Source organism: Gilbertella persicaria (assembly GCF_025201335.1).
Source record: "Gilbertella persicaria strain CBS 190.32 chromosome Unknown B0P05scaffold_25, whole genome shotgun sequence".
Taxonomy (NCBI): domain Eukaryota; kingdom Fungi; phylum Mucoromycota; class Mucoromycetes; order Mucorales; family Choanephoraceae; genus Gilbertella; species Gilbertella persicaria.
Genome location: NW_026251986.1, coordinates 374,637 through 399,747, shown reverse-complemented (window position 1 = coordinate 399,747; position 25,111 = coordinate 374,637). Strand labels below are relative to the sequence as shown.

At 37.6% G+C, this 25,111-nt stretch overlaps 11 protein-coding genes across 11 annotated transcripts; 6 read left to right on the top strand and 5 right to left on the bottom strand.

Moving 5' to 3' along the window:
• Window positions 1-539: 539 nt before the first annotated feature.
• On the top strand, window positions 540-737 carry B0P05DRAFT_472212 (uncharacterized protein; the record flags this gene model as incomplete). Its single annotated transcript, XM_051574662.1, has 1 exon — window positions 540-737. A coding segment is annotated over one exon (198 nt), but the record flags the coding sequence as incomplete, so codon positions are not given.
• Window position 738: 1 nt separating this feature from the next.
• On the bottom strand, window positions 739-2,437 carry B0P05DRAFT_546344 (Bystin-domain-containing protein). The gene is made up of 6 exons (XM_051578749.1): window positions 1,978-2,437; window positions 1,772-1,929; window positions 1,679-1,730; window positions 1,446-1,631; window positions 983-1,396; window positions 739-926 (listed from the first exon to the last, which is right to left on the bottom strand). Exons 1-6 carry the CDS (start codon window positions 2,076-2,078, stop codon window positions 797-799), a joined length of 1,041 nt encoding a protein of 346 aa, XP_051433951.1. The 5' UTR covers window positions 2,079-2,437; the 3' UTR covers window positions 739-796.
• Window positions 2,438-2,530: 93 nt separating this feature from the next.
• B0P05DRAFT_638389 (PapD-like protein) lies at window positions 2,531-3,411 on the top strand. The gene is made up of 5 exons (XM_051583686.1): window positions 2,531-2,598; window positions 2,648-2,800; window positions 2,854-2,969; window positions 3,013-3,105; window positions 3,147-3,411. Exons 1-5 carry the CDS (start codon window positions 2,556-2,558, stop codon window positions 3,384-3,386), a joined length of 645 nt encoding a protein of 214 aa, XP_051433950.1. The 5' UTR covers window positions 2,531-2,555; the 3' UTR covers window positions 3,387-3,411.
• Window positions 3,412-3,425: 14 nt separating this feature from the next.
• On the top strand, window positions 3,426-5,103 carry B0P05DRAFT_546332 (uncharacterized protein). The gene is made up of 4 exons (XM_051578748.1): window positions 3,426-3,830; window positions 3,886-4,063; window positions 4,113-4,244; window positions 4,325-5,103. The coding sequence occupies exons 1-4, from the start codon at window positions 3,446-3,448 to the stop codon at window positions 5,076-5,078; spliced, it is 1,449 nt and encodes a 482-aa protein (XP_051433949.1). The 5' UTR covers window positions 3,426-3,445; the 3' UTR covers window positions 5,079-5,103.
• Window positions 5,104-5,381: 278 nt separating this feature from the next.
• Window positions 5,382-6,276, bottom strand: B0P05DRAFT_572513 (uncharacterized protein; the record flags this gene model as incomplete). Its single annotated transcript, XM_051581446.1, has 4 exons — window positions 5,382-5,419; window positions 5,449-5,636; window positions 5,679-6,130; window positions 6,169-6,276. The coding sequence occupies 4 exons, from the start codon at window positions 6,274-6,276 to the stop codon at window positions 5,382-5,384; spliced, it is 786 nt and encodes a 261-aa protein (XP_051433948.1).
• Window positions 6,277-6,282: 6 nt separating this feature from the next.
• B0P05DRAFT_604468 (integral peroxisomal membrane peroxin-domain-containing protein) lies at window positions 6,283-7,908 on the top strand. The gene is made up of 4 exons (XM_051583321.1): window positions 6,283-6,451; window positions 6,497-7,524; window positions 7,584-7,740; window positions 7,781-7,908. Exons 1-4 carry the CDS (start codon window positions 6,316-6,318, stop codon window positions 7,900-7,902), a joined length of 1,443 nt encoding a protein of 480 aa, XP_051433947.1. The 5' UTR covers window positions 6,283-6,315; the 3' UTR covers window positions 7,903-7,908.
• Window positions 7,909-9,380, bottom strand: B0P05DRAFT_546326 (armadillo-type protein; the record flags this gene model as incomplete). Its single annotated transcript, XM_051578747.1, has 6 exons — window positions 9,112-9,380; window positions 8,544-9,070; window positions 8,448-8,498; window positions 8,304-8,400; window positions 8,088-8,255; window positions 7,909-8,042 (listed from the first exon to the last, which is right to left on the bottom strand). Exons 1-6 carry the CDS (start codon window positions 9,229-9,231, stop codon window positions 7,911-7,913), a joined length of 1,095 nt encoding a protein of 364 aa, XP_051433946.1. The 5' UTR covers window positions 9,232-9,380.
• Window positions 9,381-9,906: 526 nt separating this feature from the next.
• On the top strand, window positions 9,907-10,766 carry B0P05DRAFT_546318 (uncharacterized protein). Its single transcript, XM_051578746.1, has 3 exons — window positions 9,907-10,387; window positions 10,440-10,494; window positions 10,533-10,766. The coding sequence occupies exons 1-3, from the start codon at window positions 9,916-9,918 to the stop codon at window positions 10,648-10,650; spliced, it is 645 nt and encodes a 214-aa protein (XP_051433945.1). The 5' UTR covers window positions 9,907-9,915; the 3' UTR covers window positions 10,651-10,766.
• Window positions 10,767-12,263: 1,497 nt separating this feature from the next.
• On the top strand, window positions 12,264-14,233 carry B0P05DRAFT_512069 (uncharacterized protein). Its single transcript, XM_051575632.1, has 5 exons — window positions 12,264-12,587; window positions 12,633-12,865; window positions 12,908-13,246; window positions 13,293-14,036; window positions 14,084-14,233. The coding sequence occupies exons 1-5, from the start codon at window positions 12,488-12,490 to the stop codon at window positions 14,210-14,212; spliced, it is 1,545 nt and encodes a 514-aa protein (XP_051433944.1). The 5' UTR covers window positions 12,264-12,487; the 3' UTR covers window positions 14,213-14,233.
• Window positions 14,234-14,437: 204 nt separating this feature from the next.
• Window positions 14,438-15,588, bottom strand: B0P05DRAFT_588192 (ribosomal RNA adenine methyltransferase KsgA/Erm; the record flags this gene model as incomplete). Its single annotated transcript, XM_051582644.1, has 8 exons — window positions 14,438-14,517; window positions 14,558-14,615; window positions 14,660-14,773; window positions 14,816-14,970; window positions 15,016-15,142; window positions 15,213-15,283; window positions 15,349-15,414; window positions 15,465-15,588. 8 exons carry the CDS (start codon window positions 15,586-15,588, stop codon window positions 14,438-14,440), a joined length of 795 nt encoding a protein of 264 aa, XP_051433943.1.
• A 172-nt stretch (window positions 15,589-15,760) lies between these two features.
• Window positions 15,761-24,346, bottom strand: B0P05DRAFT_546306 (uncharacterized protein). The gene is made up of 14 exons (XM_051578745.1): window positions 23,724-24,346; window positions 22,460-23,670; window positions 21,177-22,412; window positions 20,552-21,115; window positions 20,346-20,508; window positions 20,030-20,297; window positions 19,202-19,979; window positions 18,850-19,150; window positions 18,687-18,802; window positions 18,445-18,633; window positions 18,172-18,391; window positions 17,837-18,117; window positions 16,213-17,789; window positions 15,761-16,161 (listed from the first exon to the last, which is right to left on the bottom strand). The coding sequence occupies exons 1-14, from the start codon at window positions 24,223-24,225 to the stop codon at window positions 15,879-15,881; spliced, it is 7,689 nt and encodes a 2,562-aa protein (XP_051433942.1). The 5' UTR covers window positions 24,226-24,346; the 3' UTR covers window positions 15,761-15,878.
• Between the last annotated feature and the right edge of the window lie 765 nt (window positions 24,347-25,111).

The following is a 25,111-nucleotide window of genomic DNA, read 5'->3' as shown; positions in this document are numbered from 1 at the left end:
AACGCATTCTGGTGTTCTTCTTTTACCTATATAAAGTGTCGTCTTGTTGTTTTTAGCGATATTGACAATAGTCATTAGAAAAAAAAAGAGTAAAAAGGAAAGCAAAGGAGTCACAGAAATTTCGATTCTTTTCTTTTTCTATTATTATTATGCCTCGATCACCTTCACCTTATAGATATAAACGAGACTATAAAGACTTGGATAATCCTCGTTCAAGGTCGCCACCTCGCCGCCATGATTATGGGCGTAGAAGATATCGTGATGATAGTCGCGAAAGAAGACGTGATGACCATCGCGATGACAGTCGAGAAAGACGATATGACAGTCGAGAAAGACGATATGATAGTCGTGAGAGAAGACAACGTGATGATAGTCGAGGAAGAAGACGATCTCCTAGAAGACGTAGTCCTGATACAAGAGGTAGAAATAACACACAATGTGTATAGTTGAGTAACTGTGCTATAGGTCGTGCAAGACATAGAAGTCGTTCTTATTCACCCGACTATCACCGTAAATCAACTACAAATGATACCTTACCACAAGAAGAACAAGAACAAAAAGAAGAGAATGAAGAAGAGATGGACGAAGAGACTAAAATGATGCGTTTAATGGGATTTGGTGGGTTTGATACGACCAAGAATAAGAAAGTACCTGGTACAGATGTATCAGGAGCCAAGATTCGTAAACCATTGAAATATAGACAATACATGAACAGAAGAGGAGGATTCAACAGGTAAATTGTTCTATTATTGTCATTATGTATTTATTTATTTATTGTATATAGACCTTTGGATGGTTAAATGTTAATAAATTCATCTTTTATGTTTTGAATCAAATATGCATGCGAGATATGATCCAAGCACTGTTGATTATGTATGGTATCAAGTAACTTTTTCTTATGTATAGGCACCATATCTGTATGATATCTATGATGTTGTTGAATAGCCTGTATTATATATATATATATATATGAAAGACTTACACAGATATAAATGTATCTAATGTTTGATACCAAATACAAGGTACAACTGTAGACTGATTGAAATAATGATAAACAAGGGCATCAATGACACGATAAGGCAATGGTTGTCTTTGATTCACTAAAGCATCCATTAACAGAGAAACAGGCAATGTGATTGAACAGGTAGAGAATTGTAAAAGAGCCATGGTAGTATAAACAACAGGAATGCCTGTCATCATGTCTCGTAATATCATTGCTTCAGCTAGACTTAAGCAGCCTAATTCAGACTGAGGGAAAAGATAGCCCTTAAAGAAGATACCAGGATGACTTGATATAGCTTTTTGAAGGCATTGATAAAGAGCACTGTCTAATCGAACATAGTTATGTTGGATCAAATTGGACTTGATGGCATGAACAAGTACATATTCAAAATATCTTGTTCTGTTTAGTATCATATAAAGCACATAGGCTGATCTCTACTTACTGTTTTGTCTGTATTGCTTTTATATGATTCAGAAAGAGTAGAGTGATTTGAAGAACTGCTTCAGACGACCAATTGGATGGACAAGTTAAAAAGAGAACAGCATCCCAATTGGATAAAGAAGGAATGATCTTGATTGCTTTAGGTAGTGTATCTACTGTAGTAAAATGGGCAAGTGATTGTCCCATTCTAGATGGTATTATTGTATGAGTGATAGTTTACTGCAAATGCTTTACTTTTTATAGACTTGAGCTACTTTGCGATCCGCAATAGGCAATACAGGTCGACCTAGACTAGTATGAATGAAAAGGCATATCATTCTCAAATACCTTTGATTGCTATTGTTTCTTTCTTTGAAAACACAATGTCTGCTAAAGTAGTCCATGGCTTTGTTTGTGTACAAATGAATGCTTGATCCTGTTCTGCCTGTGTGTAAGTTGGAATAACATGATATTCTGTATTCAATGTCAAGTATTGAAGTGTACATCTAATCCATATCTGAGTTATATATTGTTTAAGTAGCTATCTACACTACTCTCTGATTGTATCTTCTTCTCTGTCTAACTCTTTTCTTCTTCTCAATTGATCTTTTTCAATGTTGATCACTGTTTGAACAAATGTTTCGTCTACTAGCATCTATATAACTAGACATAAGTCTCTTTCACTACATAATATAAATAACCTCATCCAATTCATGCAATAGAAACACACTGTTAAATCGAGTGAGTCTAAAAGTTTCTTTTCCCATAGCAACAAAAGTAAAAAAATAAAAAGAAAGGGAAAATTGATATCAAGACTAGTCTTTATAGACTTTTTATTTGGAAATGTTTAGAAAATGTACCCAGAAAGAGATATACTTATCAGAGTGACCTTTTTAATGGAAAGATATAGATAACCATTGCTTTCATGTTGTTACAATAGATTTAAATGAACATTGACTCCATAAAATAGTATTTTGCACAAAACTAAAGAAATGTATTCTCTATGACAGACAGAAATGGAAAAATTACTAAAATACTTGCAAAATTCAAGCTTGGTAATAAAAATGACTTTGTTTTTTTTTCTCTCTCTCTCCTTTTTTTTTTTTTAGTCTTTTTTACATAAACTTCATCCATGTCAATCCAACTAGATTTAGAAGACAATATTGCTTTTGAACGTAAGTACTCAACAAAAAAAAAAAAAAGACTGTTACTTATAGATGATAGGCCCCTTGACACGCATTGTGAAACAACATGTCCGTATTGACAATCCTCATGGACAAGCTGTTGCTTTCAAGGTCAAAACAACAGCACCCAAATTATACTGTGTCCGTCCTAACTCGGATATTATTCCACCTCATGGATCTATCCAAGTTCAAAGTAAGTAAATATGCGTTATTGATCGAATTCATCTCATTTTTTTTTTTTGTTAGTTATGCTTCAGGCCTTTAAAGAAGAACCACCTCTTGATGTAAAATGTAGAGATAAATTTCTAATCCTGAGTACCTTTTTAAATGAAGTGACTGAAAACATGAATTTGCAGGAACTTGTAAGTGTGATTGATCGAGTCTTTATTTAAACGTACACTTTAGTGGTCCCATGTGGAAGAAAAGGAAAAGTCAAGTATTCATCAACGCAAATTACGTTGTCTTTATGTCAATCCTGCCGAGCAGGTGACTGTTACAGTAAGCTATATCATAGAAATACAATTGAACTCATTCGATAGAAACCAACACAACCCAAGCAAGTCGTTGAACCAACCCAGCATGAAGAAGAAGATGTTGAACAAAAAATGAAGCGTATGGAAGAAGAACTTGATAAATATAAAAAACAAGTTGAAGAGTTACGTGAGGTTGAACCTATGCTTGAAAAGCAAGTCAAGACAAGTGGGTATCCTATCAGTCTTTTTATCTTGATGGCTTTGTTTATTGCTGCTGTTGCTTACTTTGTCCATAACAATAAATAAACTTACGAGTCACTTTTTTTTTTTATTTTTTTTTTTTTATTTTTTTATTCGTTTCTTTTATGCCTACATTCGATAAACAAGTCCAAGGTGAAGGTAAAACGTATATTACACTTCAGTATCTATCTCGATTAGCGTTATGGGGTTACTTTAGACAAATAAAAGTGATTTGTAAAGCACCTGTTCCTGCTGAAGGACCATTGTTAGTAGCGGCCAATCACTCAAACATGGTTCTTGATCCTATTGTGTTGATTGCCACGTTTCCTCATTCAAGAGCGTGTCATTTCTGGGCACTGGCTCGTTTTTTTCGTATTCCCTTTGTGGGGTCTATATTGAAGGCAGCAGGTGTATTGCCTGTGGATACCAAGACACACAGTAACGCCAAATTATTTGAACATACACTACAGTCACTTGATCAAGGCGCTGTGGTGGCATTGTTCCCAGAAGGTAGTCAGCCATAAGATCATCATCTTCTCTGTGTGTGTTTATCAACCCGTATTAGGCACATCGTATACGGCACCCAATCATTTACCGTTTAAAGATGGCATTTCTTGGGCAAGTTTTGAATACTTGACTCAATTAGCGGACCGACAAGATCCTGAACAAACCAGTATTTCGATTATTCCAGTAGGCATCACATATACCACAAAAAACAGATGGCGAAGTGAAATGGTTGTCGAGTAAGCTTTTGTTGTTTCCAGTCTTCCTTTTGTTGACCTATTGGATTAGATATGGTGAACCTATTGTACAGACATTAGAGGATTTAAAGGCATTTAATCAGGATCCAAAACAGAGTGTGAAGCAATTAACAGACCGTATCGCAAAAGGTGTAGAACAGAGTACCATCAATAGTCCTGACTGGTAAGTACAAAAAAAAAAAAAGAAAGAAAGAAAAAGAGAGAGAAATATCAATGACCTAGCTAATACAACTTTACATAAAGGGATACAACCAATGCAGCCAAAGAAGCAAGTTCTGTCTTGTTTGGTAAACATATTGTGCTTGAAGAATTTGTACATGTCTCTCAGTCATTTATTAGTCTGTTGGATCTACAAGACAAGACAGCGCCTTTTTACCATGATCGTCTTGTCTTGAAAGAACGACTGTTGTTGTTCTCTCAGACACTGGCTTCCCTTGGCCTGAATGCTTGGGACATCAGCATGTATGAAAATCAAGAAATCACGGTCACTAAAGCCAGCCTTCGCTTACTGTCTACCTGGACAACTCTGGTTGCTCAAATACCCCTCTTTTTACCTGGCATGTTGATCAATATGCCATTCTATGTCTTGGGTCGCTTGATTGATTCGTATGAACCTTATACTGAATCTGTCTCTCAAGATAAACTGGTCTTTAGTTTCTTTTTAGCGATTCCTGTCTATGGCAGTCTTGTATGGACCTTGACGCAATGTACAGGCTATGGATTTATCAGTCTGATCTGTGTCTTGATGTTACTGCCTTTGTTTGCTTGGTACCATATGGCCTTGATTGATAAGAATTATGATATGCTGAAGCGTGTGATTGCTTCATGGCGTATCTTTGTAGCCACTGTGCATATAGAAGAAACCAATCGCACTGCTCTTGAAGAATGCGTTCAATTGCGTCGATGGTGTAGAGAACATACAAAGCAATTGATTGAACAATTAGCCAGTGTAGGTGATCCTCATGCCGCGTATCTTATGGAAACCTCTTTTATTTAATAAAACACAAGCTTGCAATACAACACATCTTGTTCAAACAAAAGGTCTTTGTTTTCTTCACAGCAGGCGATGAGTGCGGTCCTTAAACAGTCTTGTGTTTGACAAACGCGTTGGATATGTGGAATACTCCACAAGTAAACAAGGTCAAAAGAACATGCCGTATCTTGAGCAGGTTCTGTGTGCTTATATTCGGGTATATAGGATAACTTGAAAGTGGTCCAATCTTCAATAGGTTCAAAGGTCATCTCTTCTTTTTCTTTTTTCTTGTGTGTTGTTGTATGTTGTCTATAATAGACTTCACCATCACATAAGGTCTGGATATAACGTTTGATTTCTTTGATCTGTTCTAAAGGAGAGAGAGGAAGTCTACAATCAAAAGGAAATTCAATATGCTTCAATAACTGATGACGTTGGCCTAAAGATGGAGTTGAATGTCGAGCATAAGGTCTGATAAACAAACAGGCTTGTGTACAATGACCATGGCTTGTATCATCATCTAAAAGACCAATGCCATGAAATTCAGTTTGGTAGCCATACTTATTGGCACCTTCAAGGCACCTTCACAATGATGAATAAAAGTATCGTCCTAGATTCACTTACCAGGCTTCAAATTCTTTTCTTGTCCATTCAAACTTGTGATCATCATGGCGAAATGTCGCATGCAATGTACCATACTTGAGATCAGGAAAATGAACATTGTATTCTGAATTAGGTGTTGTGACAATCATCAATGCAGGTCCATAGGTTCCCAGTGTCAAGTCTAAAAAAGAATCCAACACAGAAGCATAGACATGCTCAATCACTTCAGAACACACGATAGCATCATAAGTGGTGAATCTATCATCAGCAACACCAATTGAGCCTTGATAGATGTCAACATGAAGCGAATCGGATCGAGGAAAAGCATAATCGGATTGAATCGGCATACATTCTCCAATAGCTTCTTCAAGTACACCAGGATCAATATCGATCCCTGCTAATCGACGAAATTTGAGTTCTGGACACGTCAAGAATGAAAGTACACTTGCTTCACCACATCCATAATCAAGTACCTATAGGATCAATAACATCTATTAACAGCATTACTTACTGATTCAACTTGGAATCGACTTAATGTGTCCAGAATAAAACTACGTCTTTGTTTCCATAAAGCAGGTATAAATCGTTCTGAACTAGGATGATGATCGCGTTTAGACATAAAACTAAAAAAAAAAAGAGAGCATAATAATCACATGTAATGTATCTTATTTTTTTTTTTTCCTTTTTCTTTATGCCACATTCATTTGAAGAAACAAATTTCAGTCGACTTACTTATTGTGATCACTGCCAAGGTCTATTATGGGGTCTTGTTAAACAAGGCCTTCAATGTTCAGGTAAAGCATGATCAGATCGTATACGCGTATAACTCATGTTATTAGGTTGTGGTGCTGTATGCCATAAACAGTGTGAAAAAGCCATGCCAGACTGCAAACAAGAAAAACTGATAGATAACCCAGTAATTTATCGCAAAGAAGAAACACCTGCTACCAAGTCTTTACGTACGCTTCAACAACAACTGGATATTCCAGCCAAAGAAACCGCCAACCAATTATCGACAGAAGCCATTGAAAATGTACTTGTCTCCGCTGCGATTCATGCTTCTTCAGATACCAGTGTCTCTCATGCGTATTTGGCCAGTTTGCCACCTTTGAATCCACAGAATACAGCCAAAAACTTTAGTCGGTTTGTGTCTCGATGTGGGCCTATGTTTACATTTCGCGATAAAGTGATCATGATCTTGAGTTGGGATAAACCGGTAGATACATGGATTGCTTTACTGATCTATTGTTTTGTCTGTTTACATCCTACCTTGATTGTCTTTCTACCTCATGTCGTGCTCTGTTATATGATTCTTGTAGGCTATCAAACCAGACATATCAACACTAAACAAAGCGTACCTACACCATCTCCGTCCTCTCAACCCAACAGCACCAAACGCAATCATTTTGCAGCCACTTTCTTCCCTACTGCATTTGATGAAACTTCGCCTGAATATCTAAAGAACATGCAAAACTTACAGAACATGATGGGCCAATTAAGTGATGTGTATGATATCTTGGCTGCTCAAAGTCATTTCATTGACTGGTCCAATGAAGGAGAGACCATGGCTGTCTTTCAAGCGGTGTGTGTGTCGTGTGTGCCTATCAGTTTGGTTGTCTGGTGCGTACCTCTGAATCTGTTGTGCTTAGTGGCTGGTGTGAGTGTGTTTATGCTCAACACACGCTTTGCTAAATTTGTCATGAAAGAATTGATGCCTCAGTTACAGCATATGGCTCAAGATCAAATCAGTTGGGTCTCAAGGTGGTATCATCAAATACAAGACAGACTGGATGAACAGGAACATATAAAAGAAATGTCATTGTATGAAAACCAACGTTGGTGGTCTGGTAGTGGGTTTATTCCCCATGTAAACACAGATAACGCGAAGGATGATGACTAACCATCCTTTTTTTTTTTTTTTTGTAGATGTTGCCTGATGAGCGTGGTTTATGGTCAGATATGTCTGGGGAAATAGACTATGTGCCTAAAGAGGAACTACCAGCACCTGAAGGGTATCAATGGATACAGGACAATTGGACATTGGATGAAACAGGACCTTGGATGGATGATATGTTGGGCATTGGTAAGCTATTTCTTCATGGTTGTTTATTGACCTAGTCTAGAAGTCATTGTCTCCCCTGAAAATGGTGGTTGGGTCTATACAGACAATGAATGGAAACCAACTAAACAAGAACATGTCACAAGAAGAAGAAGATGGGTTCGTAAATGTGAAAAGATAAAATAAATGAGCTTTTATTCTTCCATTTCACCAAAGTATTGGTCTACTAATTTGTTTGCAAAAGCAAATAATTCTGGGTCAGGAGCAGGTGCTACTGCAGCCAATGCTTCCATACAGTCAGGTACATTGTCAATCACTTCTTTACCCTACCCAAACGAGTTAGTCTAGGTGGATTGTCTATAGCTTCTTACCTTGGAGGATTGAGTAAGAAGCAATTCAATGTATCCTAATCCTAGTCTGATCATATCTGCATCTTGAGATTTAACAAGGTCCAAAAAGGCTGGAAGTAATTGTGGATGAGCTAACTTATCCAAATGTTCTGGTCCATGATTAGCCATGTTCATGATACAATAAGCAGCCTGCATATCTCTTTAGTCGTCATAAAGATAGACATCTATGTTACTTACCCCTTTGCGAATATCAAATGCACCTCGACTGACTAATTCAGACAAGTGGTTGATAACATGCAATTCTTCCAATTGTTGAATGATCTCTGGATCTTGACTACATAGATAGATATAGCTTATGTATCACATCACTTAAGAATTTACCTTGAAGTAATGTTAGACAACACCCAAAGTGCTTCTTTCTTGACGACTCGACTAGACATGGATAAGAGACAAGTATGACACAAGCAACAAGTTTACCTTTGATCAGAATGAATCAATTTAGCTACTGTAGGCAGAAAGGCTTTTTGTTCTTTTAACACTTTCAAATAATCTTCAGAAGCAACTAAATTACCCAAGGTTCTCAAGACTGGTAAGACAACAGGTCCTTGTTCTGACAAACTGGCCAATTCAATCACCAATGGCTCAGCAAATCCCATTGTCATGATCTCATCACGAAACTTGTCACTGATGGCTGTCAAATAACTAATGACCCAGCAAATCTCAGTAGCCGTATCATTGTTGGTCAAATGCTTCAGTAGTTTGGCACTGATGCCTGTCTGGAAGAAATCCTTGAGTTGTGCTTCTTGTCCTCGAGCCAGGTTAGCAAGTGCAAAACAAGCAGATTGGATCAGACGAACATCATTGGAATCCAACATATGAACAAGAGGTTTGATGGCACCATGTTCGCGAATGGTGGAGCGAACCTTGTCATCTTGATCGTCCATATCGCCTAAATCTTCAGCTGCCATATTGCCCAGGGCACCAGCAGCAATTTCTCGAAGATTCTATAAGCCATGAGCCATGTTGGTCTAGAGAAGAAACATACCATATTTTCAGAACTTAACAAGTTAATCAGATAAGGAACAGTGGAAGTGGACTTGATCCATAAATCATAAGGGCCAGCAGCAATATCTAAAGAAATAAACTTAGCATGAAGAAAATACATACAGATTCCTTCACGCTACTTGAGATGGTTTGTGCTGCCTCGATTTGTTCTTCCAGATCAGATCCTGTCAACATACGCTGGATAGGATAAGTGACACGCTATACTAACGCCCTAAGCCATACTTACCGACAACGTTTCAATACAATCTCCTTGCGTGATATAATCCATCAAAGCTTGAGCGGGCTCCAAAACAAACTTGGCAATATGTTGAGCAGCCGTGATACGAATGGTCTTGTCTTGGCTATGTAAATCCTTTTGAATCCCTTGGACTTGAAGTTCAGTCAATCGGTAATAAGGACTGATGTCTTGATCATGGTCTGATTTCTCATCAATCGGTTCATCTTCACCTGCACTTTCGTATTCTTCTTGTCGAGTGAGGTTTCGAAACCGTTTGGCAGTAATCAATTGCTCGCGGTGTTTTTTACGTAGGGTTTCGTTGATAGCAACACGACGTCGAATCGTTTCGTCGGGTGAGCGCGAAATACTGGTACGTTTATAAAGCGCACGATGGTCAGTAAGCGAATTTTTTCTTTGTTTACTCATAATGAACAAAAAAGAAAAAAAAATAAAAAAAAGAAACAAAGCCTGGGAGATTTATGCAATCCAAGGTGTGACTGGTTCAAACGAACTGCATGAAAGTAGTACAAAAAGGGTTCTTTTTTTCTTTGTTTGACAACACGATTCATGCCCAAGACACCTCCACTTATTCTTCCTAACAATTCAAATCATTGGACTTCACGTCCCAAAGTGAACAAAAAGAAGCCTTCTACAGGTCTTAATATCTTTACTGCTCAAAACACAGTCAGTAAACACATTTCATTTGATGATACGGATGAGATACAGTATATTCCTTCTTATAACTATGCAAGCTCTGAAATATCAACAGATACCAATAAAGATACTATGGAACTCTCACATACTCAAAAGTACTCACCTATCTCTCATCTTCATCAAGCAAGTCATGACATGCAAGACAAGCATGGAGCCAAACAGTCTTCTGAAAAGGAACAAGATGAACCCATGGATGTAGAAGAAGAAGTGTTACTGCAACAACAACAACAAGTCAAATCTTCAAGGGAGAACAAGGAAAAAGAAGATGATGTCAGGTCAACACCTACTTTTCAAACCAATGAACAATTTGATGCCATGATCGTAGGTAATGGATAGAGAGTTGATATGCATTATGTTAGTGCTCATATAGTCATAAGAAGGCCTTTCCTCTGAATTTCAAAAGTATATGGAAGAACACCGACAAATCAAAAGGTAAATTTTTATTCTTACTTGACATACTTATGTATTAGATCCATTGAAGAGAGAAAAAGAGATCTCATGTTATACACAGAAGAACGTATGCAGTACTTGGATCAGAGGCAATCTTATTTTCAAAGACAATTGAAGCTCTTAAAACAATACTTTTGATCAAGCAACTTTTTTATTCCTCTACTCTAGAATAAGTTATGGTGATAGAGCTTGCTCATAATAGTAATAATAACAACAATAATAATAATAAAATTGTGGTGATTACACTGATGGGGTTTTGTTAGCATAGAACATGCGCACATTTATTGTATGTAAAACAAATTCAGAAAGCATATTCAAGTTGATAAAGAGAGACACAATCAGTATTTGTGAACTGCTCTTATTAAGTATCCTGACAGACCTTTTATGTATCATTCAGGACAATAATAATGTGTCTACTTCTTTTAGAACTTTGTCTATCAGAAGTAGATGTTTTCTGAAGTAGGTTAATTTTAGGTACATTTCATATACATAATTCTATAAGTAGCATGATTAGAGTTTTGTCTACTAGAACGTTAATGTGTCATCAATTTAGTAACATCAATCAACATTGACAGTTATCCATCAAGTTCTACGCATCATCATCATCAGAATATTTATAGCGAGCCTCTGAACCCATTGCCAAGTTACTCTATTTAAATGAGAGATCAAGTTTTGCTGAAAGGAAAAGCTCTAATGGACGAATATACACCAAATATTGTCGGGAAAAACAAAAAGACATTGGAGTCAAACAAATACTCTCTTCGTGGATAAAGTACATGCGATTCCAATTCTGGGAAATCAGAATACCAGGCTCAAACAACGAGCCATTTGGCTACATCTTTATATCAATATCGCCCACGCAGACATTGCATCATCATTTGCCTATTTCAAAAATTGACTTCAATCTCTGTGTTCTCAAAGACATTTTGTATGATATAACATGCATTCTAAAGCTGAGATAGATTCACCCACACTTGAGCATTTTTATGAGTAAACATCTATTGGAATTAGGAGATAAGGTGTCGTTTTAAAAGGTTATTTTGTATAGACAAGCAATTTAGTATTACATAACATGTTTATGCAACAGAGACACTGGACAAATAAATGCTTCAAGATGAAAGAACACAACCATTCCTGTCAGTCTTCTGTTCTTTCTTAGGCATATAAAGGTAGCTTAAAGCCTGTATATGCACATATAAATGCTCTAAATACCTATAAATATGTCTACCAACATCCATGGCACCTTTAGTGTTGATTTGGTCCAAAAAAAAAAGTGACATGTAAAAAATGGCCAAAATATGCCTTTCGACCAAAGGGTACTATCCATGAAAATCATCGATTGGACAACTCTCAATCTTCTTTTACCAGACACCGAGAAGGCTTCCACCTTTTCATGGTTGAACTTTGCATTCGAGGCTTCGCAATTTTGAGTCATATGCAGTTGTAACCGAGCAAGATCAGTGGAATTATGTACAAAGACCAGAGCATCGTCAGTGCAACATAGAAGCTTCATCCGTTCTGTACCCATTATGTAGCCTTGAACGTGCATATACAGGCTTTAAGCTACCTTTATATGCCTAAGAAAGAACAGAAGACTGACAGGAATGGTTGTGTTCTTTCATCTTGAAGCATTTATTTGTCCAGTGTCTCTGTTGCATAAACATGTTATGTAATACTGAAAGTAGTCAAACTCTGTTGGAATGACTGAAACAATTGAAAAAAAAAAAAAAAAAAAAAAAAAAAGGACTGGTGATGAGAGTTGAAAATGTTTTAGAATCCTTTCACACATCTAATTAGCAATCGCTAGATAATTTCCATTAGAAAAGAATCTAATTGTCGAAATGATTTCCAAAGAGTTCTGTAAGAACACTTGTGAAATGCAGAATTGACATCAAGAAATTCATGCTACGAAGAAAAAAAAGAGCAGCATCAAGGTGACTGCTTGATTTCTTTTTCTTTTCTTTTTTCCAACACTATGCGTATCTGTTACTATGACTTACTTGGTATTGAAAAGCAAGCAACTGCTCTCGATATCAAGAAGGCCTATAGAAAACAAGCTTTAGTATGGCATCCAGGTAAAATAAAACAAAAGTCAACAATAACAAACTGATTTTTTTTAGATAAAAATGGTGATCGAATTCAAGAAGCAACTGAACGATTTGCCATGATCCAGGAAGCTTATGAAGTGTTGTCTGATCCTCAAGAACGATCCTGGTACGATGGACACCGAGATTCTATCTTGCGAGGTGAAGATCATAGTGGACAAAGAGACAGTAGCGCAGGAACTACCGCAGAAGATCTTATGGGGTACTTTAGTGTCTCTGAATTCAAGGGTTATGAAGATACACCTAAAGTAAGCAAATCAAAGCATATACTGTTTGTTTATCATCTTTAGGGATTTTATAATGTCTATCGCAACCTGTTTCAAAGACTTGCAAATGAAGAAGAAGAAGCGTTTCGTAATAACCCACCAGAAGACGATGATGATATTCATTCTGCCACTTATTATCCTTCGTTTGGTAACGCAGAAACATCCTTTATAGACGCCAATGAAGGATATAGTGTAAAAGACTTTTATGGTGCCTGGTCTAACTTTAGTACTGTGAAATCATTTGCTTGGATGGACAAGTGGAGATTATCTGATGCTCCTAATCGATATGTACGAAGACAAATGGAAAAAGAAAATAAGAAGGCAAGAGAAGTTGGCCGTAAAGAATACAATGATACAGTTAGAGTAAGTGAGATATAATGTAAAGACATGCATATTGATGTAAGAGTAGAGTTTAGCTGAATTCCTGAGGAAGCGCGATCCTCGTGTTAAGACTTATTTAGCAGAAGAACAAAAGAGGAAAGAAGCAGTGGCTGCAGAGAATAAAGCACGTTTACTAAGAGAGAAGCAAGAATTACAGGCTAAAGTGGCTGAATATCAAGTACCTGAATGGGCTCAAGTAGAAGAAGAGGAGCTTGATGAAGAAGAGGACCTATCAGAAGAAGAAGAGCAAGCTGACGAATTTTACTGTGTTGTTTGTGATAAAGCATATAAAAGTGAAAGACAGTTTACAAGCCATGAACTTAGTAAAAGACACAATGAAAATTTGGAGCTTTTGCGACAAGAAATGCTGGAAGAGGATGAGAATTTTGAATTTGGTAAAGAAGTAGACGAGAATTTGGATGCAGGCATTCCTATAGATATGGTAGAACAATTAGACGAATTGCAATTAGAAGAACAAGAAGAAATGATACCCGTTACAAAAGATAAGAAAAAGAAAAAGAGGAAGAACAAAATGACACCTCATTGGGGATTTGATGAAGAAGCAGTGCCTGAGAATATTGATGAAGTCAGTGCTTTGGCTGCTGCACTAGAAGAAGAAAAATCAAGAAGAAGAAGAAAAGGAAACAATAGAGCCCAATCGCCTGAAATTGAACCTGTGGAAGCTACTGATGCACCTGTAGAAAAAGAAAGTGCAAAGACAAAACGGGAGAAGCGTAAAGAGAAGAAGAAGTTGAAAGAGGAAAATTCTGAGGTAAAATATATAGATATGTATGTATGTACTAAATACATGAGCTATAGACTACTTGTAATGTATGTTCTGAACAATTTGAGACTCGCAATCAATTGTTTAGTCATATTAAAGATACTGGACATGCTCTCGCTTCACAAGAAGGAGGCAAGGGCAATAAGAAAGGGAAAAGACGTTAAATAAACTTTATTGTAATACAGAGGCATCTTCAAAAAGAACTCTAGGCCTTAATGGCCATTCATCAAACTTTTGAGCTACTTCATCTAGTTGCGATGCTGTCATTTGGCCAATTAAACAATCGGGATCAAAGGACAATCTTCCAAGGATAATATCTGCACCAGGGCCTAGTGTCCTAAAGGAGCATGTAAATACCATATATATAAAAAAAAAAAGAATGCAATACTTTACTTGACCATATGAGTCAGCGATTTCTTTTGCATCACAAACAAGTGCTTCAATACGTATTCAAACACATCCCATTCAGCTAGATAACAATGTGAGAACATGGTTATTAGTTATTCTACACTTGCATTTCACCAAGCTTTCTTTGAATGGAACTACATGAACAAGATGATATTCGCCCTATACATAGTCATTGAGTTATAGAATACAGCGATTATACATACATTAGGATACATGTCTTTTGGTTCAGTAGAGCATACTAAGCTGACATTTGATGATGCTTCTGCAAGCACACTCATCTTACAACGAGTATGATTTGCGGGAGGAGCAACAAATTTCTAATACAATCAATACAAATCCAAACTACTTTGACTACTTACTTTGTAGAGTTGGTCAGGTAACCAAAATGCCATTTGAATACGTCCTATTGAGTGCATAGCCATTTTGGTAATGATGCATTGTGTGAATTGGGCTAACAATTGTTCTCCTCGGCTGCCTTTTGGAATAGTGCCAGTGAACAAGATTTCAGGATGGACTATACAAAATCAGTATTGTATACTACAAGCATATGCTATATTACCCTCTGACCAATCTTTGTTTTCTAAGTTACCCAAATACTTGGGGTCCTTTAGATCTTGATAGGTTTCCCAGTCATAACCATCTTTTTTCAGCACTTCTACAACACCATTTGATTCCACACTTAATCCCTATAATACAGTCAGCATTTGATGGCTTATGTTAATAGAGCCAACATGCCTGCATCCAATGATGATAAACAGCTTGTGGTTCAAGAGAAATGACTCGTTTAAATCCAACATCTTTTAATGCTGTGCTCCATGCACCTAAACCTATAATATTGCTGTCAAAAAGATGAATTCAAGCACAGTTTGCACTCTTTTCTTTATTTTCTTACCTGGATATAATTCAACGGCTGTCATTTTATGAGCATTGGGGAGGTTTAGCTGTTTTATGCCGAGTCCTATTCTACCATAAGTCAAAATTCCTATATTTTTTCTTTCTGTTTTTTACCTGCGATATCATGCGAGCCAATAGTTGCTCGAGGCGCACTTCCACTTCTGTATCGAAAATCCTTTGACCATTTTTTGACAGAAGGTAACTTGGTTGAGAACTGAGGAAGCTTTGAAGTATTCATATTATGCGAAGAGTGAAAGAGAATACAACCCTTGGAGAGTAAAATCACAGCTTTAGAAATGGAAGAAAAGCAGTCAGTGGCTTTGCTACAGTCTTCAAGGCTCAAAAGGAAAAGTTACAGGATAATCTTTATCCCTACAAGCTCTCTTTATCATGGTGTTACAGAATTGTAAGCTTATTTAGTTGTGTCATTTATTTGCTTCATGTTTGTGCAATACATAGTTCGTAAAAATACATATATAATTCTAAAAGGAAGGGGGGAATACAACAAGGATTGATTTAAAATAGATTCTATCGTTGGTCTGTAATAGCACCAAGTAATTTACTGGCTAATTTGGCATTAAATCCTATATTTGTTTTAATAGCGCCAAAAGTAGGATCTCCAAGGGATGAGAACTTTAGATTGTCAAGTCCCCATTTCTGTGTGCGCTTGTGTGCAGTTGAAGCTTGTCCTACAGCAATGAAAGCAGGCTCTGAACATGCTGTCAATAGAATACTTTTGACGGCTTCAATCACTTCTTGATTTTGACTGTTTACGACCATTTGATTCATTTTAGGTAACAAAGATTCATATCTAAATAGATAAAAATTAATTAAAAATTCCTAAACTTAAGACTAAACTTACACAAGAGCAAACACTTCAGGAACAGAAGTAGCAGCGTCTGCCAATAAGGAGTACAGGAAAAGTCGTTCAGATTCATTGTCAGATGCATTTAATAATGTCACCAACAGTGAAATCAACAATAGGGCTGTACTGTTATCTGGAATTTCTAGCAATTCAAACAAGCCTGTGTGCGATGTGCCAAAATCAATTCCATCAAGTTCCATATCATTGATACCAGCTAAACGTAGCAATTCACGTAATGTGTTGTCTTTGGCTGCAAATGGCAATAGACCAGCAAGATAACCAAGTGTTTTTGCCTCAATATAACTTTGCTCCATAGGTCGCTTGCAGTCAATTTCTAAGAATGCTGTCAAACATTGGAAGACAACATCCTTATTTTCACATTGTTTTAAGCCCTTCAACAGGATAACAGCAACTGCAAATGAGAAATAGCTGGTAAAGTCAACACCACATACACTGTCCAATTCGTCAGCTACATCACCCAATTCAATTCTGGCCTCTAACAAGACTTGTTCAATTGAGCGATGAACAAACAGTTTTCTTGCGTCCAAAGCACGAAGCACTGATTGTAGAAATTCAACTGCTGTTTGAAAGATGACTGTATGACCAACTTGCACAAGCGCAATAGCCAACCAAAATAGTTGCAACAAGTATCGAGAATCAGCAGGTAGGTTATCAATAATATTGCTCAAGCACATCATAATACTGACAATCAAACTGGAGTCTGATTCATTAAAAATGGCCAAAGCACCTTTAAGAGCCACCAAGACTTGATAGATTAGATCGTCGTCTACTTCATCCTGAGCCAAACAGCCTAATGTAACGAATGATCTGGGCTGAATAGCAGGATTAAAATAGAATGCTGTACTTGCCACCAGGCCCATCCATCTTGCTCTCCACATGTTAGCAATATCAACTGTCGGAGCACCAAAGTTCAAGGCATCTAATAAAAGGCGAACGATAGTCTGTAAGGATGTAAGATCGATCGCTTCTGCAAAATCAGTGATTGTTTCTTTGGTGATTGTAAATGCATTGGCATGTTGCTTTGTGAGACCAAATGCAACTCTATTTTTGCTGTCGCAGACATCATTCAGTACGAATTGAAGCTTCTTGATATTATCGTCTATGAGTGGCACTCCAAGTGTACAGAGTGTATGAATAGTATTGACGACCAATTCATGAACTGAAGATCGAATGAATGTGGGACCAGTCACAACCAATAACGAAACAATATGGAATATCTCGGGAATACAAGGCACAACAGGGCCTGTATTGTTGAAAGAAAGCATCAGGATAAACCGAAGAAGAACAGCAATTTCATTCCATGAAGTATGTTCAACCAAGTGACGACAAGGTTGGACAGATGTGTTTTCAATCACTCTTCTCATACGGCTAATAACCTTGCCTCGAATTGAGACACTCGACATGGTTACAAGTGTGTCTGCAACAATTTCTGCTTGTGGTGATCCAACGCCATTTTCTACAGAGTATTGAACAAAGCATTCAATCACAAGATTGGTAACATCGTCTACTTCTGCAATTGTCTTCCAGATTTTGGCTTGGACATGCTTGTATATCTATACGACTCAGTTGAGACAAGCATGAATTTTACCGAATAATTTACCTCTGGATGTCTCGATGTCAAGTCAATCAATAGCTTGATCACATCTTTTGTCTTGGAAAGGTTCTTTTTATGGTCTTCGGGTGAATGACGAGCATAGACGCCTAAATTACGAAGCCATGGTGCCATATAATCAAGACACAGTTGACGCATGGGTTCAGTACATTTGAGTAAACCTGTAAGTGCTTCATTTAAGAATTCAAGTGTCAAATGGATTTCAGACTGTGCTAAACTTTCGCTGATACTGACAATAAAATCTGTGCTATTGGAAGGAATACACAAATCTATAAACGAATCAGTTTACAAGGCCCTCTATTCACTTTCTTTTTTCTTTTTACCTCTGGCATTTAACAATTGATTTCCAATGTCAAATCTGAACGATAAACTGAGTGAGTAAAGCAAGTTATAAGCTGTCAATCGAAGACCAGGGTTTTCACTGCCAATGTTAAGCAATGCCATATTAAGTAATCGTCCAGGCACATCACTAGGTCTGACAGATCTTTCGTTGGTAGTAACAGGTTGAGATGTTTCATAACGTTGTTTACTCTGACGCAAAAGCTATACATGAATAGTATAAAGATCAATGTATTCAAAAGCAGTGTTGTGCTTACCTGCACTAGAAGATCTCGCTTTGTTGAAGATAAAACCATGATAGATTTACCTCTGTCATACTTGATAGAAACCTCACCTCCATTTTCAGGCTTGACAGAAGGCAGTGAAACAACATCTTCAATATCTGAAATGTGAAGTACATCTCTATACACAGTACTCAAGTTACTAATGATTTCTTGCTTCTTTATCTAAAAAAAGAACACAGTAAATTATCGGCTGATCTTTTTTTAGGGTTTCTTACTGTAATAAGCTGAATGTGTTCAGGACCAATTTTGACTGTAATGGGCACAGAGGATTTAAGGTTTGAGATTCTCGAAACAGGAGACACAGTGACACAAGTCTCTCTCTCCATATTAACTATATTCATTGACATGAGTTGGATGTAATATATTCATTTGACTTACGTGTTTCTTTAGGTAATTTGATATTAGCAGGAGCAATGAATTCAGAGAGTTCGGTTAAAGAAGTATAGAAACGAGCTCTTTTGACCAATTTGTTGACAACATCGCGAGGTAATTGTCGAATACGCTTTGCCATAAACACCGTTGGGTTATACAAATGAAGTGTGACAAGATAATCGTTCATCTCACTAAACACAAGCTGGAAGAATTGAGTGAACCAATTGATAGGTATAGAACGACTCGAGGTAAATTCAGTAAGATCGAACAAGAATTCAAATGGCTGGCCAAGATAAGGTTCCATTACCTACAAATAAAATAAATGAGAAGTTTTGTTTTGTACATTCCTGTAACTCACACGCAACATGTAGTATGTTAAAAGCTCAAAATCAGTTTCATCTACATCTAAATGACGACACACCATGTAAAAGACAGGGCGACCTCCTTTGGAATTACCACCTTTATAGAACATGTTGGCACCATTGATAGGTGTCACATCACGGTGACCATTACGACGCATGAATTCGCTGTAAATATGATTGCTGTTGGCTACAGTGTAGTTGCGAGCATAAGAGACACTAGAGCCTGAGATCTCAGAAGGAGTACCTAATTGAGCAAGAAGGTTGGAGAGGCGATCAAGTGTGCGTTTCCAGCCCAGGAGAGATTGATCTGAAGATCCCTTGAGTAGCCTTCGGCTTGTCAAATCGCGTGTCATGCGCTCCATATTGTCAGACAGATACTTGTGTAGACGAACATAACCAGATTGGTCCATACGTAAAGTGGCGGAAGACGCATCTTCCATACCAGCAGGCACTGTAGAAATGGCTCTCAGGAAACTCGTTACTTTGTAAATATTGCTTGTCAAGAAATCGTTTAACACAATCATGTGTGTTTCTTTAGAACCAAACAGAATATTGTTTGCCAAATTTTGCATGATACGGGTTGCTTGGAGTAGAATCTTGCGAACATTGGTGTTTTTGGGCAATGCTTGTTTAGCAAAACCTGCTTGTTCAGGTGTCAAAATAGCAGGACCAAATAATCTCAGGAACACAAAGCCACCTACAGCAGTCGACTTGGCTTCAGGGAAACGGGAGTTGACAGCTTCACTGATCAATGATAATTCCTCACGGAAGACCCTATTATCTTGTTAGCATGTAGCCTATAAGCATTGTCTATCTTCTCTTACTTGGGTGCATTATCTACTGATCCACAGATAGCATTCAGAAAAATCTCAGTTGCTTTTACTACATTTCGCTTATTCCTTGCGATTTCGTCTACTGAACCCACTTTAGTAGGGTCAAGTTCCCAAGTCAACTGATCGTCTGGCAATGCATTGATTTCTTCCATCGCTGGCTGCAATGTGATACGAACATAATCTAGACATGACAATTTGGCAAAAATAGACAAGATGCGTGTGGCCATGGTTGTGCCTCTGAACAGAGTTGCTTCTTGTTCTATAAATTACCGTATGAGTCTAATGTTTGTGTTGAATATATAGTTACCTGTTAAAGAAATTTCTCTTTGTACAACAGCCTTCAATAAGGAAATTACTTTACCACGCGATTCAAAGCAAATGAGTAAGATTTCGGCAACATCTGTGGTGTCTTGAGAAGGGCAAACTTCGCACAAGGACATGACAATCTCCATATCCGCATCGACAAGAATCTAAAACTAAAATTAGAGAACAAAACTAGAACACATGACTTACATCGATGAGTTTTTCATATCTATCTGTCATAACATTTTCTGCCAATGTTTCGAATTCAATGCCATGATCAAGAATATTAGTCAACACTTGCATAAATGCTTTACGGGCTTCTTGATCTTCATCATAACCCATCGATAAAGAATACTTGAGGCCAGCATCTACATTGGCGCTAAGTAAGTGTGACATGGCTAATACGGTAAGCTCCTTCATCTGTCCAACATCAGTATAAGGTTCAGAACTGGGTCCGCCTGTGCTACCTGAAGCAAGAGGTTTGAACGAAGAATCCCTTGGACTCATAAGCTGACCATTCATCGCACTGGTGCTAACAGATAATTTGTTGACATCACGCTCTGACTGTTTGTATCTGTCTAAGAATTTGCGAAAGAAAGCAAAGTATTTGAGGAACATTTTGCTTTTAATCTGAGAGATTTCGGCAGGACGCACGGCTTCAGAAGGTTGGAGTGGAAGCTGTTCAAGTAGACTGACAATAGCTTTGAGACAAGCTTGGTCCAAATCCTTTTGTAGACGATCTACATGTTGGCCTGCTTCAACAGGCTTTCGTTGCTACCAACATCATGAGTTACATGTTGATATATATATATATATATATCTCGATTCAACTTACTATGGCAAAATCGCTTGTCCATTCTACAATGATTTCCAACAACTTGTTACGAAGTCTCATCTCATCTCGAATGATGACTTGTTCTTTTTTGTGCATGATAGTTTCAATTAAAAAGCACATTTTGATCTTGATACGCATTGTAATGTACGTATTGGGAAGACCATTCAAATAGTCAGCAAATTTGTTGATTAGGACACTAAAGTCAATGTTCAATAAGCAATCAGAAGGATTTACAAGTCGGTCCAAAATTAGCTTGAGAGAGAGAACTGCTTGCTCGACGAACAGTTTGTTTTGAGGACTACGGATAGCATCGCCATTGGAATCAAAGAATCGGTTCATATGTACCTCAAGATGACGGAACAAACTGACATAGAGTGCAGGACTAAGATCATTACCAATAATGTCCTTAATACCTTCACGTATACGCACATTATCAGAAATCAACATGTCTGTCATATCACTAATAAATCGGTCAACCATCATGGAAGGCTCGCTTGGTGAAGACGCTCTGTGTGATTGTTCAACAATAGAATTAGGCTTGCTACCGTCTGAATCTGTCAAACAACAGCTACCCAAAGCGGCCAAGAAACCTGTATAGTTTTGCCATTCAATCGCTTTCTCTTCACAAAAATCTAGGCTCTGTTGTGATTTGGGAACACTAACAAGTGTTGATGTACCACTCACATTGCGCATCATTTTATCACCTCCAGCTCGAGGCAAAGGCAGCTTTTTGTTACTGCTGTTACTATTGATGGTACTGTTACTAGAGACAAGAGTGGTTCCAGAACTGTTTATGCCACTAATTGAAGTACTGTTGGTCTCAAATGAATTGTCTTCGGCGTTTTCATCAGAAAGACGATTAATCAACACAGTGAGTTGTTTCCATCGCATCCATGCTTCTTCCCAAGCAGCCATGTTACCTGGTGTATGTGTAGGAAACATACGAATGTATTTGCGGATTCGTTTCTGTTGAGCTTTGCGGCCCACAAATCGAGAATCGTCTGCACATAAGTCTTCATAGGCCTTTAAATTAGAATAGATAGATAAAGAATAGGCTTGCTCCTCATCACTCAGGTCGACAATGCGAGCTTCTCTACAAAATTGGCCAATTGACTTTAAAGATTCATCACAAATTTCTTTGTTAGGTGAACATAAAGAGACTAATAAGGCAATTTCAATTGCAATAGCTGCCTGCAGCCTTTCTCGCATACTAAAAGGATTTGAGGATAAATATGCCTATATATAATAAACATGAGATACAAATTAACTTTATGAGAATTTACCTTTTTCGTCTTGAGAAATTGATATCTTGTCTTGAATAATCTGATCAATAGTTGTAATAAAGTTTTGTGGTATTCTTCATTAGACTTGCAATCCAGAATCTGTCGGGCAATGTTCAACAACACAGGTGAAGATACTTGCCAGAAATTAGCCAATGCATTCTCTGTAGGACCCCAACTATTCACAATCTCTACATGATGCATTTTGAGTAGCAATTCTAAAGATTCTTGGCGGATGCGTCGAACAGGATGTTGAACCAATGTGGCTAATCCAGACATAAATGCACTGTTTTGTTCTACTCGATCTTCATCATCACCAAGCAATGCAAGTTGTGGATCTATACGGAACAATCGCAACATATCCAATAGTAATTCAACCCGGTTATTGTGGTTACTATGTGTCTCTCTCTTTTTACTAATGGCACTGCTATTCAAATCAATGTTGGTGGTCTGAAGGAACAATTTGCGCAATGGTGTGCATAGACCATTATACATGCTTGAGATTTTCGGATTCCAAGGCAGGTGATTCTCATCTTGTACAATGATCAAACATGTCTTGACCAACGCCAACTTGTATAATATAGGTACATTTTCAGGAACACAAGAAGGCACGATGGTCTTCAGTATATCTTCAGGATGAAGACGAAGGTGAGCCAGCAAAAAGTCGGTAGTTAGTTTCTGCTGATCGATCGTGTAACCCAGCATGGCTAACGTAGACTCAGAACTGGGTGTTTTGTTAAAGTCCCAGACCTTTTCCTTCAGTTCGGCTTCCACATCAGCTGCAATTGAACGCAACATGCTGTCATTGTCAGGAGGCACGAATGTGGCTGCCTTACAGAGATCCACATAACACACAGCAGCAATGTCAACATTTCTTGTTGTCTGTAATGATTTTCTAAGCAAGCTGAGGAAATTGGCACGTCGGTTGTGCGTAGGTGATGTATCCAAAAATGCCTGAAGCAGCAATTCAGGTGACAAGACAAGTAGGATGGTCTGAAGGGGCCAAAGAATTGCCTTCTTTCTCGAGTTATCAGCCGTTGAGTTACACATATCAAACAAGACTTCAGAACCTGAAGGAAGGCGTCCATTGCTTGTGCAGACTTGTGCAAATTCTGAAGGGAATTCCTCAATCCACTTCCATATGGCTCTGCGTATCATCTTTGAAAACAGGAGTTTGCCTTCATGCCTCATATGTAAATAATAGGGACTGAGTTCTATTGAGAAATGGGTGTCAACAACCGCTCCATTTTTAAATATGCTTGTGTACCTGAAAAGATAGTAAACAATCTATCTCTTGTCAAACAACTACTTTCCAACATGCGAATTTCAGGAGGAATCTCGTCCGAAGCACCATTGATTGAATCCAGACTGAGCACAGCATTTTTAATCTTGGCATAACAAGCATCCCAATTACTAGCACTAATGTAATACAGAATCTTGGAGGATGCCTTGTAGATATCTGTGATCAAACTAAGCTTGATTTGCTCGTATGTGTATCCATTCTCGTTCTCGCTCAAGTCGATATAGGGCTGGGGCGTGTTGTTTTGTTCGAGATTAGAAGATTCTTCAATCAAGTGGTATTGTGTGACATATCGACTCATCAAGACGAGAATAAAGGAAATCAGGGCTGCATCCAAGGGTGGTAAAATTACTCTTAATGAACTGGGTGGTGCATCAGGATTTTTTTCTTTCTCAAGCTCTCGACAATGTTGCCAATGATGTTGTGTACATGCTGATAATAGTCGAAGCACAAACAATTTGGATTGCATAATATCGACAGGTACATTTTGTTCATAAATTTGATGAGTCTATATTTTGGATAATAAGAAGACATAAGGTGATACATGTCTCACGAAAATAAACTTACTTTGGAGATGCTTTCTAAAACATAACCTAAAGAATTGACAACGATAGCTAGTCTGTATTTGGATAACTCAATGATAGCAGCAACTAAAATGCCATTGTAAGTAAAAATAAAGTCATTTTTTATGTACCTGTTTGCTTGACAATGGGGTCTTCTTCTACAGCTTCGATTTTTCGACCACTTTTATAAGGCAACTAAGAAAAATATGTGTGAGAGACAACCTTTTCTTCTCAGGTCAACTTACTCGAACAGAAACTCGATGAACGAGATTTCCAATGAGTTTTGCACTTGTTCTCATTTACTTGACAACAGCTGTTAAAGTAGTAGCTTTTTCTCAAGAATGAGGAGGGAAAGGAGAGGAAGAAGAAAAAGAGGAAAAAAGGTCTATTGAAAAAAAACAGAAAGAGAGAAAGAAAAAGAAAATATAGTAAAAAGGTGAAGAAGATCGCAACACGTTTCAAAAAGGAAGGATACACAACAGAAAATGATAAAATCACAAAATTTATACCTTATTCATCAAAAACTCTGAATTTAATCAGCGAATTGATAGAGGCACGAAATCACGATTGATGATTTATAATAGCGCTAATTACATGTAGTACAGACAAGGTCAACAATAGAGCACAGTCTGAAAATATCCATCAATATCATTGTTAAAATTAAACTATTTTTGCGTGTGATTTATTAATAAAAAAAAAAAAATAAAACTTCCGTATTTGATAGAACTTCTCGCTCTTAACTCCGGGCTAGTACACAAGCTCGGATACAGAAAAATGTGCCTTACTCTTTGA

Bases quoted from the DNA above. Each gene is read 5' to 3' on its own strand.
- B0P05DRAFT_546344 (XM_051578749.1), bottom strand. From the start codon at position 2,078: ATGCTAGTAGACGAAACATTTGTTCAAACAGTGATCAACATTGAAAAA. The intron at 1,930-1,977 runs GTAGTGTAGATA...GATATGGATTAG, and splicing joins GAAGAAGATACAATCAGAGA to ATGTACACTTCAATACTTGA. The intron at 927-982 runs GTAAGTCTTTCA...ACAACATCATAG, and splicing joins TTAGATACATTTATATCTGT to ATATCATACAGATATGGTGC.
- B0P05DRAFT_638389 (XM_051583686.1), top strand. From the start codon at position 2,556: ATGTCAATCCAACTAGATTTAGAAGACAATATTGCTTTTGAAC. The intron at 2,970-3,012 runs GTAAGTGTGATT...CGTACACTTTAG, and splicing joins ACATGAATTTGCAGGAACTT to TGGTCCCATGTGGAAGAAAA. The intron at 3,106-3,146 runs GTAAGCTATATC...CTCATTCGATAG, and splicing joins CCGAGCAGGTGACTGTTACA to AAACCAACACAACCCAAGCA.
- B0P05DRAFT_546332 (XM_051578748.1), top strand. From the start codon at position 3,446: ATGCCTACATTCGATAAACAAGTCCAAGGTGAAGGTAAAACGTATATT. The intron at 3,831-3,885 runs GTAGTCAGCCAT...AACCCGTATTAG, and splicing joins GGTGGCATTGTTCCCAGAAG to GCACATCGTATACGGCACCC. The intron at 4,064-4,112 runs GTAAGCTTTTGT...CTATTGGATTAG, and splicing joins CGAAGTGAAATGGTTGTCGA to ATATGGTGAACCTATTGTAC.
- B0P05DRAFT_604468 (XM_051583321.1), top strand. From the start codon at position 6,316: ATGTATCTTATTTTTTTTTTTTCCTTTTTCTTTATGCCACATTCATTT. The intron at 7,525-7,583 runs GTAAACACAGAT...TTTTTTTTGTAG, and splicing joins GTAGTGGGTTTATTCCCCAT to ATGTTGCCTGATGAGCGTGG. The intron at 7,741-7,780 runs GTAAGCTATTTC...GACCTAGTCTAG, and splicing joins GGATGATATGTTGGGCATTG to AAGTCATTGTCTCCCCTGAA.
- B0P05DRAFT_546318 (XM_051578746.1), top strand. From the start codon at position 9,916: ATGCCCAAGACACCTCCACTTATTCTTCCTAACAATTCAAATCATTGG. The intron at 10,388-10,439 runs GTAATGGATAGA...TATAGTCATAAG, and splicing joins ATTTGATGCCATGATCGTAG to AAGGCCTTTCCTCTGAATTT. The intron at 10,495-10,532 runs GTAAATTTTTAT...CTTATGTATTAG, and splicing joins GAACACCGACAAATCAAAAG to ATCCATTGAAGAGAGAAAAA.
- B0P05DRAFT_512069 (XM_051575632.1), top strand. From the start codon at position 12,488: ATGCGTATCTGTTACTATGACTTACTTGGTATTGAAAAGCAAGCAACT. The intron at 12,588-12,632 runs GTAAAATAAAAC...GATTTTTTTTAG, and splicing joins AGCTTTAGTATGGCATCCAG to ATAAAAATGGTGATCGAATT. The intron at 14,037-14,083 runs GTAAAATATATA...CATGAGCTATAG, and splicing joins TGAAAGAGGAAAATTCTGAG to ACTACTTGTAATGTATGTTC.
- B0P05DRAFT_546306 (XM_051578745.1), bottom strand. From the start codon at position 24,225: ATGCAATCCAAATTGTTTGTGCTTCGACTATTATCAGCATGTACACAA. The intron at 22,413-22,459 runs GTAAATTCTCAT...TATTATATATAG, and splicing joins AATTTCTCAAGACGAAAAAG to GCATATTTATCCTCAAATCC. The intron at 16,162-16,212 runs GTAAGTTTAGTC...TTATCTATTTAG, and splicing joins CCTGAAGTGTTTGCTCTTGT to ATATGAATCTTTGTTACCTA.